General features: G+C 35.4%; 3 protein-coding genes across 3 annotated transcripts in view; 2 read left to right on the forward strand and 1 right to left on the reverse strand.

The window, feature by feature from the left end:
* Nucleotides 1–460, reverse strand: part of LOC117175469 (endoglucanase Z-like) — a 1233-nt gene extending 773 nt beyond the window's left edge. The window contains exon 1 of the mRNA XM_033365175.1: nt 427–460. Within this exon, the coding sequence (XP_033221066.1) occupies nt 427–460 (34 nt within the window). The remainder of the gene's footprint in view (nt 1–426) is intronic.
* A 2114-nt stretch (nt 461–2574) lies between these two features.
* LOC117175470 (endoglucanase Z-like) lies at nt 2575–2997 on the forward strand. The gene has a single exon (XM_033365176.1). The coding sequence runs from the start codon at nt 2575–2577 to the stop codon at nt 2995–2997; it is 423 nt and encodes a 140-aa protein (XP_033221067.1).
* Nucleotides 2998–8687: 5690 nt separating this feature from the next.
* LOC117175471 (endoglucanase Z-like) lies at nt 8688–12470 on the forward strand. Its single transcript, XM_033365177.1, has 3 exons — nt 8688–8752; nt 9980–10038; nt 11563–12470. Exons 1-3 carry the CDS (start codon nt 8688–8690, stop codon nt 12468–12470), a joined length of 1032 nt encoding a protein of 343 aa, XP_033221068.1.
* Nucleotides 12471–13072: the final 602 nt, after the last annotated feature.

Consider the following 13072-nt stretch of genomic DNA (forward strand, 5'->3'; position numbering starts at 1 on the left):
CGAGGAAGTTTATTATTAAAAGTGCCTGCATTGTAAACTATGGTAACCCATATGGGGTCTTATATCGATTTTGACGACAATTTATGATGTTACGACTGAACGGCAAATGATGCATCTTTTATCCGCTCTTCAATAAAAAAGGCAGTTACATTTATTACAGAGCTATGCAATTTTTCTTGATGTGTTTTCTATTTTAACTAGAAGCGTTTTGATGCAGCGTTTCTATTCGCTTTTAGGATAACAAGTTCAGGATTTTTCTGTGCACCTCATGCTGGCGGAAGAGTATTTAAAAAGTCTTACAAGTAGGGAAGGAGATAGCCTGCTCAGTAGGGTGACCCTTAATTATATGGGTTTTGTATTTGAAATTCTCTTTACGCTTCTAGTGTAAGTGACTTCCGTTTCCTTTTTCTTTCACTATTTTTATACCTCCATTTGCCTTTTTCCACATGCGTTCTTTCATCCTCTCACATTTGCTCCTCTAGCACCCTCCAACTCTTTCATCTATTCTTCTCCTAATCCATCCTCCCCTAGAATCTTAATTACTTTCTCTTGCCAGCTTCCTTTATCTTCCGATCCTCTCCTACGTCCTTCCCATACATGCTCCCATGTTTCCTCCTCCTATTCACATATTCTATACTTTCTGTTCTCTTCTTTTTCCCAGTACATCTTCTCCCTCACCAAGTTTCATTTAAGAACCTACCATTGAATAATTGATCAATTTCTTTAAATTTTACCAGTCATTATTTTGGATTTTTTCATAATTTTGGTTGTCATCAAGAATTGCATAATTGCTGACAAAATAAACTTGATTATAAAGTTTGAAATCCTTCCATAGAAAAATTTAAAAAAAAATCAATATTTTCAAATCTGACCCACCGAGATCACACTTTTTTTCTTCAAATATGGGATTTCACAAACTACTGTACAGCTTCTTAAAATAAAATTACCTATCTCATATTTTATCAGCTACTATCTTGGATTTTTTCAAAATTTTTATTGTTATCGACTATTACATAGTTAGCAAAATTACTTGGCCTGCTAAAGCCGAGAGTTTCGTTAAAAAATTAGGAAATAATTGGAAAATTTTTTTATTTAAACGGCCACCCTGTTTTATTTATATAAGAAAAAGAATTTTTGTAAAATTTTGAAACTGGTCATTTTTAATTTACACTTTTTTCCTGTCCATAACAAGGATCTGGTCCTCATTGGACAACAGAATTTTGGTTTTGAAAAATAAGCGGCACTCTATTGCTTCCATCCACTAAGCGTCTAATAGACTGCAATAGAAAGTAAACTCTATCAGGAAAGAGCGAACTATTAATATGTAGATTACTAATAAAACTTATTAGATTTCGTTTGCCTGTTAGGGTTTGAAATTTCGCTTAAAGCATTTATATTATCACTCATTTATTCGACAGTATATCCACAACTCAGATATGGAGTGAATCATTTTTTATTCTGTAAACCATATATATTTATAGGTCTCAAGTTTCTTTCTGACATATAGACGTTCTTTTAACTTAATTTGAAAACTTCAGATATTAAAAATTTACATTTTCGGTTAAAGATTTTGGAATCTGTTCTTCTTTATTTGTTAAAAGACAATTTTCCATGACTTTTATGTTTCGAAAAGAGACGATATTTTCCTTGAGATAACTTTTTGTAGTAGAAAATTTGTTCTTAGATAGTTTCACTCTTTTCACAAAAATCGAACGCAAAGAAGATGTGTCCCTTAAAATCTTTTTAAAATTTCTCAGTATTTATGCTTGAATTCATTTCAAATCAGGCAGGTTGTACATTTCAAGTCGCAGCTTCTTGTGTTTACATACAGAATACAAATATCATACATTTATTATTATGTCTTTGACGTGTTCTCGATTTCAATAATGTATTCGGACATGAGGATAATGCAATTCAATGCACTTTATAGATTACAAAAAAATATATAAATGAAAAACAACAAATTATGGCGAAAGGATTTTTATGGTTGTGATATTTTTTGAACCGTGATCAATAGCTCTGAGAAAGTACTAGACTTCTGTGGAGTACTCTAAGATTTACAGAAAAAACTTCATTTTTGCATACATCTTTGAATCATTAAATTCAATACACGCGCAATTGAAAATTTGATTTTTTTTATTTTCTTTGGAGGTCAACTCACAATTTCTCTCTGCTTGACTCAAATAGTTCCGAATTTTCACAATTTTCCGAAAAAAATAGATCACCCATTTCTTTTAGACATCATAATTTAATACCGTTATACTGAAATCTTGTCTTCGTTCATTGATTTGGTGTAGCACAAAACAAGAAATTTAAATCAACATGTTAAATGCGGTTATCATTTGATAATTAAGTATGTTTACTTGTTAGTTGAATAGAATTATGATTTTTTACATAAACCTATTTTACACTGAAGAAAAGAATGTATTTTTCGAATGAGGCTAAAGAATTAGTAAATAAAACCTAATAATCCTTCTTCTTCAGCATGTGGCTTAAATACTACAGAGTTTGCATATATTTTCAATTACTAATTATTAATTATTTTCTGATAGATGTTTTGCAATTGCAAATGGTATGTACGTCATCATTGACTGGCGCTCACATTATGCCAATCAACATCAGAATGAGGCTATTGCATTCTTCAAAGAAATGGAAAAAACTTATAGCAAAGTAAATAATGTCATCTACGAAATTTGGAATGAGCCAAAGGATGTTACATGGAAGGACAACATAAAGCCGTATGCATTAACTGTAATTAAGGCAATTCGGGCTATTGATAAAAAAAACTTGATTGTTGTGGGCACATCGACTTATTCTCAGGACGTTGATGTGGCTGCAGCTGATCCCATTACTGGCTATAAAAATATTGCCTATGTTCTACATTTTCACTCTGGGACTCATCATCAGGATTTAAGAAACCAGGCATCAAGTGCTCTTAAAAAAAGTATCGCTTTGCTTGTGACACACACGAAAGCAGTGCCTGGTTTAGTTTTATGAAAGACAGCAAGCTAAACAGTGCCAACTGGTGTATCCATGATACACCGGAAGATTCTTCAGCTTTGAAGCCGGGAGCGAGTTCTGATGAAGGATGGCGTGACAATAACCTCACCGACACAAGGAAATTTGTGCGCAATTTGATCCGGAACTGGTATGAGTGAAATGTATTTTGATACCAGTTTTAGTTTTTCTTTCATTTATTATGTATATAAAAAACAGCGTCTTAGCAAAAAAAAATTAAATGTCTTTTGCATATTAATAGATATTTAGTATGTATTGCTATTTTTGTTTTAAATTTTTTAGCGTAAATACATTAAACTATACCATCCTAAAGTCAGCACGCTGTTCTCCACAGTCTATGCGTTCAAATTGTTATAATAAATTTTAAGAAAACAGAAAATTAAAGACTTGAGTTTAAGTTTTGCAGCGCCAAATTCAATAATTAATTGAAAGTGTAAACTTTTTATTGTACTGTTAAATTGTGCAAGTCAAAAATTAATTCAGCGAATCGCGTTCGATATAGAAGCTTTAATCCCACTCTATCAGCGTGCGGACTCGATTCCCAGCTCTAGAATAGTCATTGGCGGCTCGTAATCTAGCTTAAACTGTAAGTCCCCTTTCCACCAGCCAGAAAGTTTTTTGGAGGTGTAATAAGGAAAATGGGTGATGTACATGTAAAATTTAAATCCTTAAGGAGCGCGTTAGAAAGTTCGATTAAAAAAAAAGTGTGTTTGAGAATTTCTATTCATATTTACGCATTTTTAAATTTATTTACGTATAAGAAACATTCTAAAAAAAAATATCTGTCAGACTTGACTACGATCTCTTCAAATTGAACTAATGAAATTTCTAAATTAATAATAAAACTTTCTCCGGCAGTTGAGTCAGTAGCATAAGGTCATTGAATTCTCCAATGTACTTTTTAAGGTACTAATCCGAGACTACTACGTGTTCAGGAACCTATCTTTCTCGAGAACTTGGCATCTGATTGATATATCAAGTGTGGAAAACCTATCTTCTCCGAGGAACTCCAATTTAGTTCATAAATACTTCAGGCTCTCTTATCTAGGTTGCTCGAGGACAGGATGTCCAAATTGTCAGCTGGATGTGTATAAAACGCATGTGCTTTCAGGGAGTCTGATTTTAGGAGCATAGTATTACTTTGCTACAAATCACTTTGATTGAAATTGAAGATCAGAGTAATACCTGAATATTTTTTATGAGAACGATCAGATTTCTATGCTGATTTTCTCAAAGACATGAAAACCAAGCCATGCTTTCTCTACTAGAAATTTTAAAAATTAATCTTATATGAAAATGCATATGTATTGAATACGTTAAGATTTCAGTTATCGCCTAACGTTGTCCAAACAGTACCTGGATGTTTCAACATCCTACTCTTGCAGCAGGATCAAAAAACACAACTACGGTAATCTTAAGGTTTTTCAGTACCTCAAGAGACTTGAAAAACATTTCTCGAGGATAAAGCATGCAAAACCATGCACCGGGTATATAAGACATTTCGTCACTAGAATGTCTGAATGTTTTGTAGTATTTTACTGGTTACTGGAGTTGGTGCCTTGCAGACAAGACACCTAACCTTTGAACATATTTTTCCCGCGAAAAACTGATAAAACCACGCTTCCATGATGGAGACGTATTTCATACATTTGGCCTACGTTTCAACTCGATCCGAAATATAAAAAATAATTTTTATGCATTCTTTCAGCTAAGAAGTTCTGCAATAATGTGCAGGTCGACATTTTACTTTATGTGTCTGCTCCACTGGTAGGATGTCATATCCTCGCGAGGACCTAAATAAAGAAAACTTAGGGTCTGTTTAAGCCACGCTCTCTTGGAGGAGATGTGTTTTATTGCACCTGCGCGTATGAAAAGGGAGTATTGGTAAGTATTGGATCTAATGCGCGGTATTTAAAAAAATGTCAGGATGTTCAAGATTGATTGAAAAGATTTCGAGGAAGTTCATTATTAAAAATGCCTGCATTGTACACTATGATAACTCATATGATGTTGCGATTAAATGACAAATGATGAATGTTTTATCCGCTTTTTGATCAAAACGGCAGTTAATTTTCATACAAAGCGATAACATTATTTTGGAAAGCGTATTCTATTCCCACCAGAATCTTTTCAGATGCAGCGCTTCTATCTGCTTTTAGGATAAGCAGTTCGGGATTTTTCTGCATGCCTTATTTTGGCGGAAAAGTATTTGAAAAGACTGACAAGAGGTAAGGAGATATTCCGCCCAATAGGGCGACCCCTAAATAAATGGTGACAATTTGTATTTAAAATTCTTAGATTTCGCAAAAATCTTTTGTCCGTGGCAGGCAATAAGTATAAAACATCTAAATTCTAAGATTTTTCTAATTTAGCAAGATAAGTTAGCTTTTGGTAGAAACTAGTTAATAGTTAGGCCGCCGAAATTTTGAAAAAGAGAAGATAAATCTGATACAGATTTCAATTTCAGAAAACATACAATAGCTGATGATACATAAAATTCGGGAAGAAAATATAATCACGAGAATCATCAATCGAAAATAGTTTCTTGCTTACGATTTACCATAAAAATGTAAATATCCATTATTTTTGATTTCTTCAAAATTTTGGCTGTCGGCAAGTATTGCATGGTTTAAAAAAAGTAAAATTGATCAAGTTTCAAAGCCATCAACAGAAAAATAAAAAAGATCAATGTTTTCGAATCTGACCTGCCGACATCACACATTTTTTCCAAATTTGGGCTGTCCCAAACTATTGAGCAGTCTCCTAAAATAAAATTGTCTATCCCAAATTTTATCAGCTACTATCTTAGAGTTTTTGTTAGAAGTTTGGGTTGTCTCTGACTATTATATAGTTTGAATAAATTTCTTAGCTTGCTAGCTTCGAGAGACTTTGGTTATAAAATTAAAAATGATTAAAAAAATGTAAATTTAAACCACATCTCTTTTTTTGTTTACATATATAGAAAGTAATATTATTGTACAATTTTGAAAATTGTAATTTTTACTCTAAGCTATTTTTTCCTGCTCATAACAAGGTTGTGATCCTATTCAGTGGACAAAAGATTACTAAGAAATCAATTAGTAAGCAATTCCTGTTTGGGAACAAAAGAATTTTGGATTTGAAAAAAAGCGGCACTCCACTTCTTCCATTCACTAAGCTTCTAATAGAATCAAATGGAAAGTAAACTCTATTTGGAAAGACTTCCTTTTTGAGAAAGATATTGAGCAGATTTAGAAATTCTTTTCAATTTCAATGATGGCAGATTTTATTGATTGTGAGAGAAAAGATTCACTGACGTTTGGTTAAGACGCAAAAGCTACTCAGTAAAATATTTATTTCACTCGATTGGAGATTTTCACGCGTATTGACGTTGAGTGAATAATTCATTCATTTTTTTATAAAAAAATATAGATAACAGCTGTTGTGATATGATAATTGTAATAATCTGAAATTCATGAACATAATTCCAATTCATAAAAAGTATTCTGGTTTATTTTGTCTATATGAGTTGTTCTACTTCTTTGAAATTGCAAATGTCAATGAGACATTATCTTTCATTCAAAAATTGTGCAGCAGAGCTTCGATATGCAGTGATAAATACTCATAAGGCTAGCAACGTCAACTGACGATGATAATGATTTTTTTTACAAGGGGCGGGTGAAAAATGTTTAAGAACACACCGTGAAGGGTCCGCACTTCTCGGTAGTGTGGGTATCTTAGTTGACGCATCACTACAATGACCTGACATATATAATATTCAATTATACCTTGCGTATAATTATACATTATACAAAGTCGACTCTGTCATTATAATGATGCTACCAAAGACCCACTAAAAAACACCACCCTTTCACCTTGGCATTATCCCCCCCCCCCCGAAACCGCTTTCGCATTACTTCAGGGGGGTGCCGTTCTTAAGCCGTGTTTCGGCCTTCTTGTTTTTTGCCAATTTGGCCTTATCCTCCATATCTGGGCTTGCTACTAGACCTGCCCAGCTATGATGCTTGCTTGAGTGTCCAAGAGGCTTCTTCAATGCGATGGTCTGTTCGAGGCTTCTTTTTCTGTCCCTACAGTCAGGGTCTGGCTACTTAATTTGGTCGTTCTTGAGGCTTCTTCACCGAAGTTGCCTTTCGGAACAACCGACGTCTCATGCTTCCCGGCAGATGATCGGTCCGAGTCTTTTCTTCTTTCGCGGCGCAGAGGAAGCACAGCGGTGCGCTGTTGCACTCCACAGACTTGTGACCCTCCTTGCCGCATCTAAAGCATCCTCGCGTCCGATCGGGACCATTGCAACCTTCCGCCACATGGCCAAAGCCTAGGCATCGGTAGCACCTCTTTGTGTCCTTCTTCTTACGGACACGATAGGACACCCATCCCCCCTTCAGGTGTCCCGCGCGTGCCAGTTTTTCCGCCATTTCCTCTGCTATTTCCACAAAGACCTTCAAAGTTCCTCTAAAGGCCCTTTTTGTGAGATAGACTTTCACATGTCTTAGAGGCTGCTCGCCAAAATGTCTTCTGACGGCAGCCTCAACCTCCTCCCCATCGGTTGTTGTGTCGAGATCAAAGACCTCGACCTCCGTGCATGTGACAAGCTCACGAATGCAACTCCCTTCGCTCATCACCTGCCTGATGGCAGATGTAAGCTTTGCTGTACCTGCTGCAGGGCCCACCTCAATTAGGAGCTCGCCTCTTCTGGTCTCCCTGACACTCTTGATTTTGAAACCAAGTGTGTCGGGTTTCACTTCTTTCTTAAGGTCCTTCAGGACCTCTGCGTAACTCGATCCCTCAGCCGGTTTAATTAAAACCGCCTCGGGTCGAGCTTGACTCTGCTTCTCCTTCTTCTTTTTTTCACTCGGTGCAGATGATGTCACCCGTTGATCCTGCTTCTTGGGAGTTGAGGTCGTCGCTGTTGCAACCTGGGTCCTCAACTTCTTCGTTTTTTGCCTCGTGGGGCTCGCCTCCACGAAGTTTAGAGTGAGTTCTCTTCCTCGTTTCCCTTGACAGGTTAGGGGTTTTCCCTCCCTATCCTCCTCGGTTTGCACCTTTTTGCTACTAGTAGCCACGCGCATTGCCTTCTTACGTTCTTCCGTCACTCATTCTCCAATTTCGTTGGCCATCGTTACTTCCACGTGTTGGAACTTTATTTCTAATACCTCTGCGTAATGACGCAGCATTTCCTTATGAGACTTAGCCTTAATGACCCCATCTCGTATCGGACGCCACATATTTCTCTTCGTGTTGCAGAAGCCTCCCATCTCATCTAAGATGTCTGCTAACAGCATCATACCCTCCTGTTGTTTTTCAAAGTACTCCTGGTAATACTTCCTAACAATCCGTGTACGGAAATCATTCATCTGCCGAAGGCCTTCATTCTCCGTAACGTGGAACGGGCTTCCCAGCTCCTCGCGGATGCTCCGCTCCAAGTATGATTCGTTCCCCCCAAAATCCATGGAACCAGCACTGGCCACTGGGGCTTTCACCTGATCGGAACCGATGGGAAGATTTGTACTTCCTTAGGGTATTCTGTTTTTCTCATACTCACTCATCATTGGTTTCAGTTCGGGGTTCCTTCCCCTAGCTGGTTTTTGTCCACCTCGGGTTATTTGATTTCCCCGGTACCACCCATATCTGGGAAGCGTTCCCCTATCCGCAACCTGGGGAGGCGCCCGATGGAGGACCAGCAAACCCACACGGGTGATGATAATGATAATGATGATGATGATGTTCTCACCAAGTCAGGAAAACTTGTACGCATTTTGATTCAAACATGGCACTTATGAATCACTTCCTTTTGCTAAGCTTGATTATTTATTTTATGAGCAGGTTTTCATATCAAAATTGTAATGAGTTTTGAATTTTACCGAAGGACTAAAACTGATACTAATATCGTTAGGCCAGAGTTTTTTGTTGACAAAATAGTATTGTTAAATGTTTCGACTGATAACGGCGAAGTCTAAACTTTCTTCGTGTCAGTGTTTGTGATATGAATATTTAAAATGAAGAAGCATTTATGCGTTCTAAAAAGAGATAAAAAAGGTTTGACCGGAAGTAGGTTCAAGTCGTACCAACTGTTGGGTAACATATACTGCAGTTCATCAACGATGAACCATAAACATTCTCTAAAAGTTACGTGAGAGCTGGCACCTGAGAGAAATGTAGTGTTTTTCTTTCAAAGTGTATACATTATCGATAATGGTAAAAAATTTCGATTTTTAGAGTTGCTTAGTCCCAAAAATGGACCTTATAAATTGTATTTAGGCATGACCGTCCGTCTTACTTTTCTCCCGCCAAAACCAAAGGTATGGCACTGCAAAAGGTATTAGCGTTAAAGTTCGAAATTCCGAATAAAGCATTATTCACAACAGTTCGCAAACCAAAAGGGTATAAATGGGCAAGTTTAGAATTCTAAAGGGCATAAGTGCTTTTGAAATTCGAAACTTTAGCTTTTATATCCTCTTGGTTTTCCGAATGTTGACACCTATGCCTTTTTGGAATTTAAAACTATAGCGCTAACACTCTTTTGCGGTACAATACCTTTGGGTTTCTGTCCGGGGCTACGCAACCCTAATAACAAATTTTTTTTGTCAGTACCGAACTTTTTTTCACTGTTTTCGATAGGGTATATCATTCTTTGGTAAACATAAAACAGAAATGACGAAGCTGCACAAAAACTTGTCAAATTAAGGACAGTGACAATTATTATACATACCGTTTCTCAGCTGCCACCTCTTGTATGACTGAGACAATGTTTATGCTTCATCGGAAACTCTTGGATGATAAAAATCGACCAGGATAATATTTTTTGAACTTCTTTTCCCTACAAAAGACGTTACGTTGAAATTGTACTTTAGTAGATGTTACCCAGAACTTGGCCAGATTTGACCACATTTCCCGTTAAACTGTAATTCGGTGGCAATTGATACCCTACATATGTGCTTGTCCTAAGTGTTTGAATGTATAGACAGAATATCATCGAAATCAGAGTGGATACAGATTTCACGATTTCCGGACCACCTCTGTGTAATGGACTAATTTGACATTTTTCCAAATAAATATTTAACAATTTTGAACGCATTTTAGTTAAAATTGTTAACCTTTGAAGATCTCTTATGTCAAATAGATTAAGATTTTGTGCATATTTTAGCTAAAACCTGAATAAATACGTCAAATTTCTTCAAACGTCAAATACCTTTACTCGTCAATTAATCTCTTTAAACCAAAATGTTCAACCAAGCAACAACTTTGCTCAATATTTGTGTTTAGACAATCCATGAATGAATCATTCTTTCTTAGAAAACATGACAGGTGGGTTTACTGATCATTGTTATCTCATTGCATTTGACACACGAACAGTCTAAGAGAAAAATTTAGAAAACTGATGACACTTTTTTTGAGACATCGAGTTTTGTGCAAAATTACTTTCATCACTTTTTCTATATGGTGAAAATAAGATAGTTGTAAATCTGAACTCAATTGTAAAAATGATTTCTTCGGATAAAGTAAATATGATGAATTTTTTTTATTTATGTAAATTAACAAAAATAATTAATTTGTTTCAAGCAATGATTATCTCCACAAAACATCATTTCCGTTAAAGTTTGTTCAGCTGAAATATGACGTGCAAATATTGGGATATTTTAACTAAATGTAGGAAAGTACCATATAATAACTTATTAATTTATTAAAACATATTAGGTATTTAGAATATTTTATCATGAGATAATATACAATCGGCAAAATTTGGTCACGCCATTTTTAGTTACACGTCATTTGCAGTTACTGTATATAATTGCAAGGCTTCAATCTATGACCATCAGTCACTTGAGCAATTTTAAACAAAAGACCATTTCTGTAGCGAAATAGAATGAAGTTATTTGTTATTGCTCTTCACTGTGCTTCTTTGATCATCAGTAGTGCCGGTAAGAAATTAAAGTTTTAATTAAATTATTTATTAATTCATCTTAAAAAACATTAAGAAAAACTCGGGAACAGATCCTTTCACGACACTCAAATTTTGCGGTCCAAATACTGCTTTCCTTTAGAATACAATTTTTTTATAAATTAATAACATAGGAAACCCCTCGAGAATATTTTGTCCTTTTTAAATAGTTTCGTTGCTGCCTAAAATCTTTGAAAGCTTTGTATATAATTGAGAGCTATTTTAGTATTTTTTATGACTACATTTTTAATTTATAAGCATTTAGAGGAACGTGAAGGAACAGGACTTCAGTTTTTTTATTTTGGAAATTTAAATCTGATAAAATTAGGAAAATATGAGAATTCATAGGGAAACAGCAGGATTATTTCTGTTTTAATTCATTTTTTAATCACTCGAAATAAGAATGCTCAAAGTATAAAACTATAAAATAAACATAGCAGCATCCGCATTCTCTGTCTCATTTTTGTTGCCACTCAAAGTAACGCCAAATAAGCGTAGTTTTGAGGACGTGCTTTTGTATGTAATTGCTATGTTGAAACAGTGTTATTTTTTGTGTGCCTTACATCAAGAGTACTACTTCTGTAAATAAATGTTTTTTTTGACAGATGTTTTACCGTTATCAGTGAAAGGTAACAAGATACTGATTGGTGAGGAACCAGGGAGTCTGGCTGGTAACAGTCTTTTCTGGACAAATACTGGTTGGGGAGGTGAAAGATTCTATAATAAAAAATTGCTAGAATGGTTGAAATCTGATTGGAAATCTAACTTGGTACGAGCTGCTATGGGAGTGGAACTCTATGGAGGTTATTTACAAGAACCTCAAAAAAACAAAGAAAGAATTACAGCCATTGTTGATGCTGCTATTGCAAATGATATGTATGTCATCATTGATTGGCACACGCATTACTCTCATCAGGATAAGGCTATTGAATTTTTCGAAGAAATGGCAAAGACCTATTGCCATACAAATAATGTCATTTATGAAATTTGGAACGAACCAAAAAATGATGTATCATGGAAGGACCACGTAAAACCTTATGCCCTAGCCGTGATTGAAGCTATTCGGGCTATTGATCAAAAAAACTTAATTGTGGTTGGTACAACCAATTGGTCCAAGGACGTTGATGTGGCTGCAGCTGACCCAGTAACCGGCTTTGATAATATTGCCTATGCACTACATTTTTACGCTTCAAGTTGTGGCCACTGTCAGGAATTGAGAAACAAGGCATCTATCGCACTTGAAAAAAATGTCGCTTTGTTCGTCACAGAGTGGGGTACTGTTAACGTTAATGGCAGTGGAGGCATTGCTACACAGGAAACGAATGACTGGTTCAAGTTCATGGAAGCTAATAAACTCAGCCACGCCAACTGGTCTATCAGTGATAAACCGGAAAGTGTTTCTGCTTTAAAACAGGGAGTGTGTTCCAATGGGGGATGGTCTGAAAATGACCTCACTGAATCAGGAAAATTTGTGCGAAATTTGATCCGAGATTGGCATGAGAAAAAGAATTGAAGCGTATAAAATGTAATATTTAAATTAAATTTTTGAATAGGAAACTTCCTCGACAGTGTGAAAACACTTTTTGTGGATGAAAGTTTACCTAGTACCAAATTTTTAATGGATTTTGACGGTTTTTTCAATGAGCTTGACTTTCAGGTATATGATGTTGATGCGGAAATTTCAATTGGGTTACACCAGAAATTTTTATATAACAACAAAGTAAACAATATTTTCAACCTAACTTTTCAGATTTACCTTTTTTTAAGATCTGCAAATTGACTAGGGAAGAGATTAAGTCGGCGTAATTAAAATCTAGCAATAGTTTTCAGCAGGTTAGAGTAAGAAAATAATTGTTCATGATGTTATAAACAAATTATTTAACAAAATACATTTTTTGTGATTTGCAAATTCTTAGTTGCTTGAAATCCACAGTTTTTTGCAAAATGTGAGAGAAATATATGCCTAATTGTGATTATTAAACAATATCTGCTGCTTGGAAATGATTTAAACAATTTTGTTAACAAGTACAGTGTTTTCGTGTGTCACAATAGCCTCCATGCTTTTGCAGAATTAATTTAAAATGTCTTGCCAATGACTCCTTGTTTTCATTCTTT

Source organism: Belonocnema kinseyi, chromosome 6 (assembly GCF_010883055.1).
Source record: "Belonocnema kinseyi isolate 2016_QV_RU_SX_M_011 chromosome 6, B_treatae_v1, whole genome shotgun sequence".
NCBI classification, from domain to species: Eukaryota; Metazoa; Arthropoda; class Insecta; order Hymenoptera; family Cynipidae; genus Belonocnema; species Belonocnema kinseyi.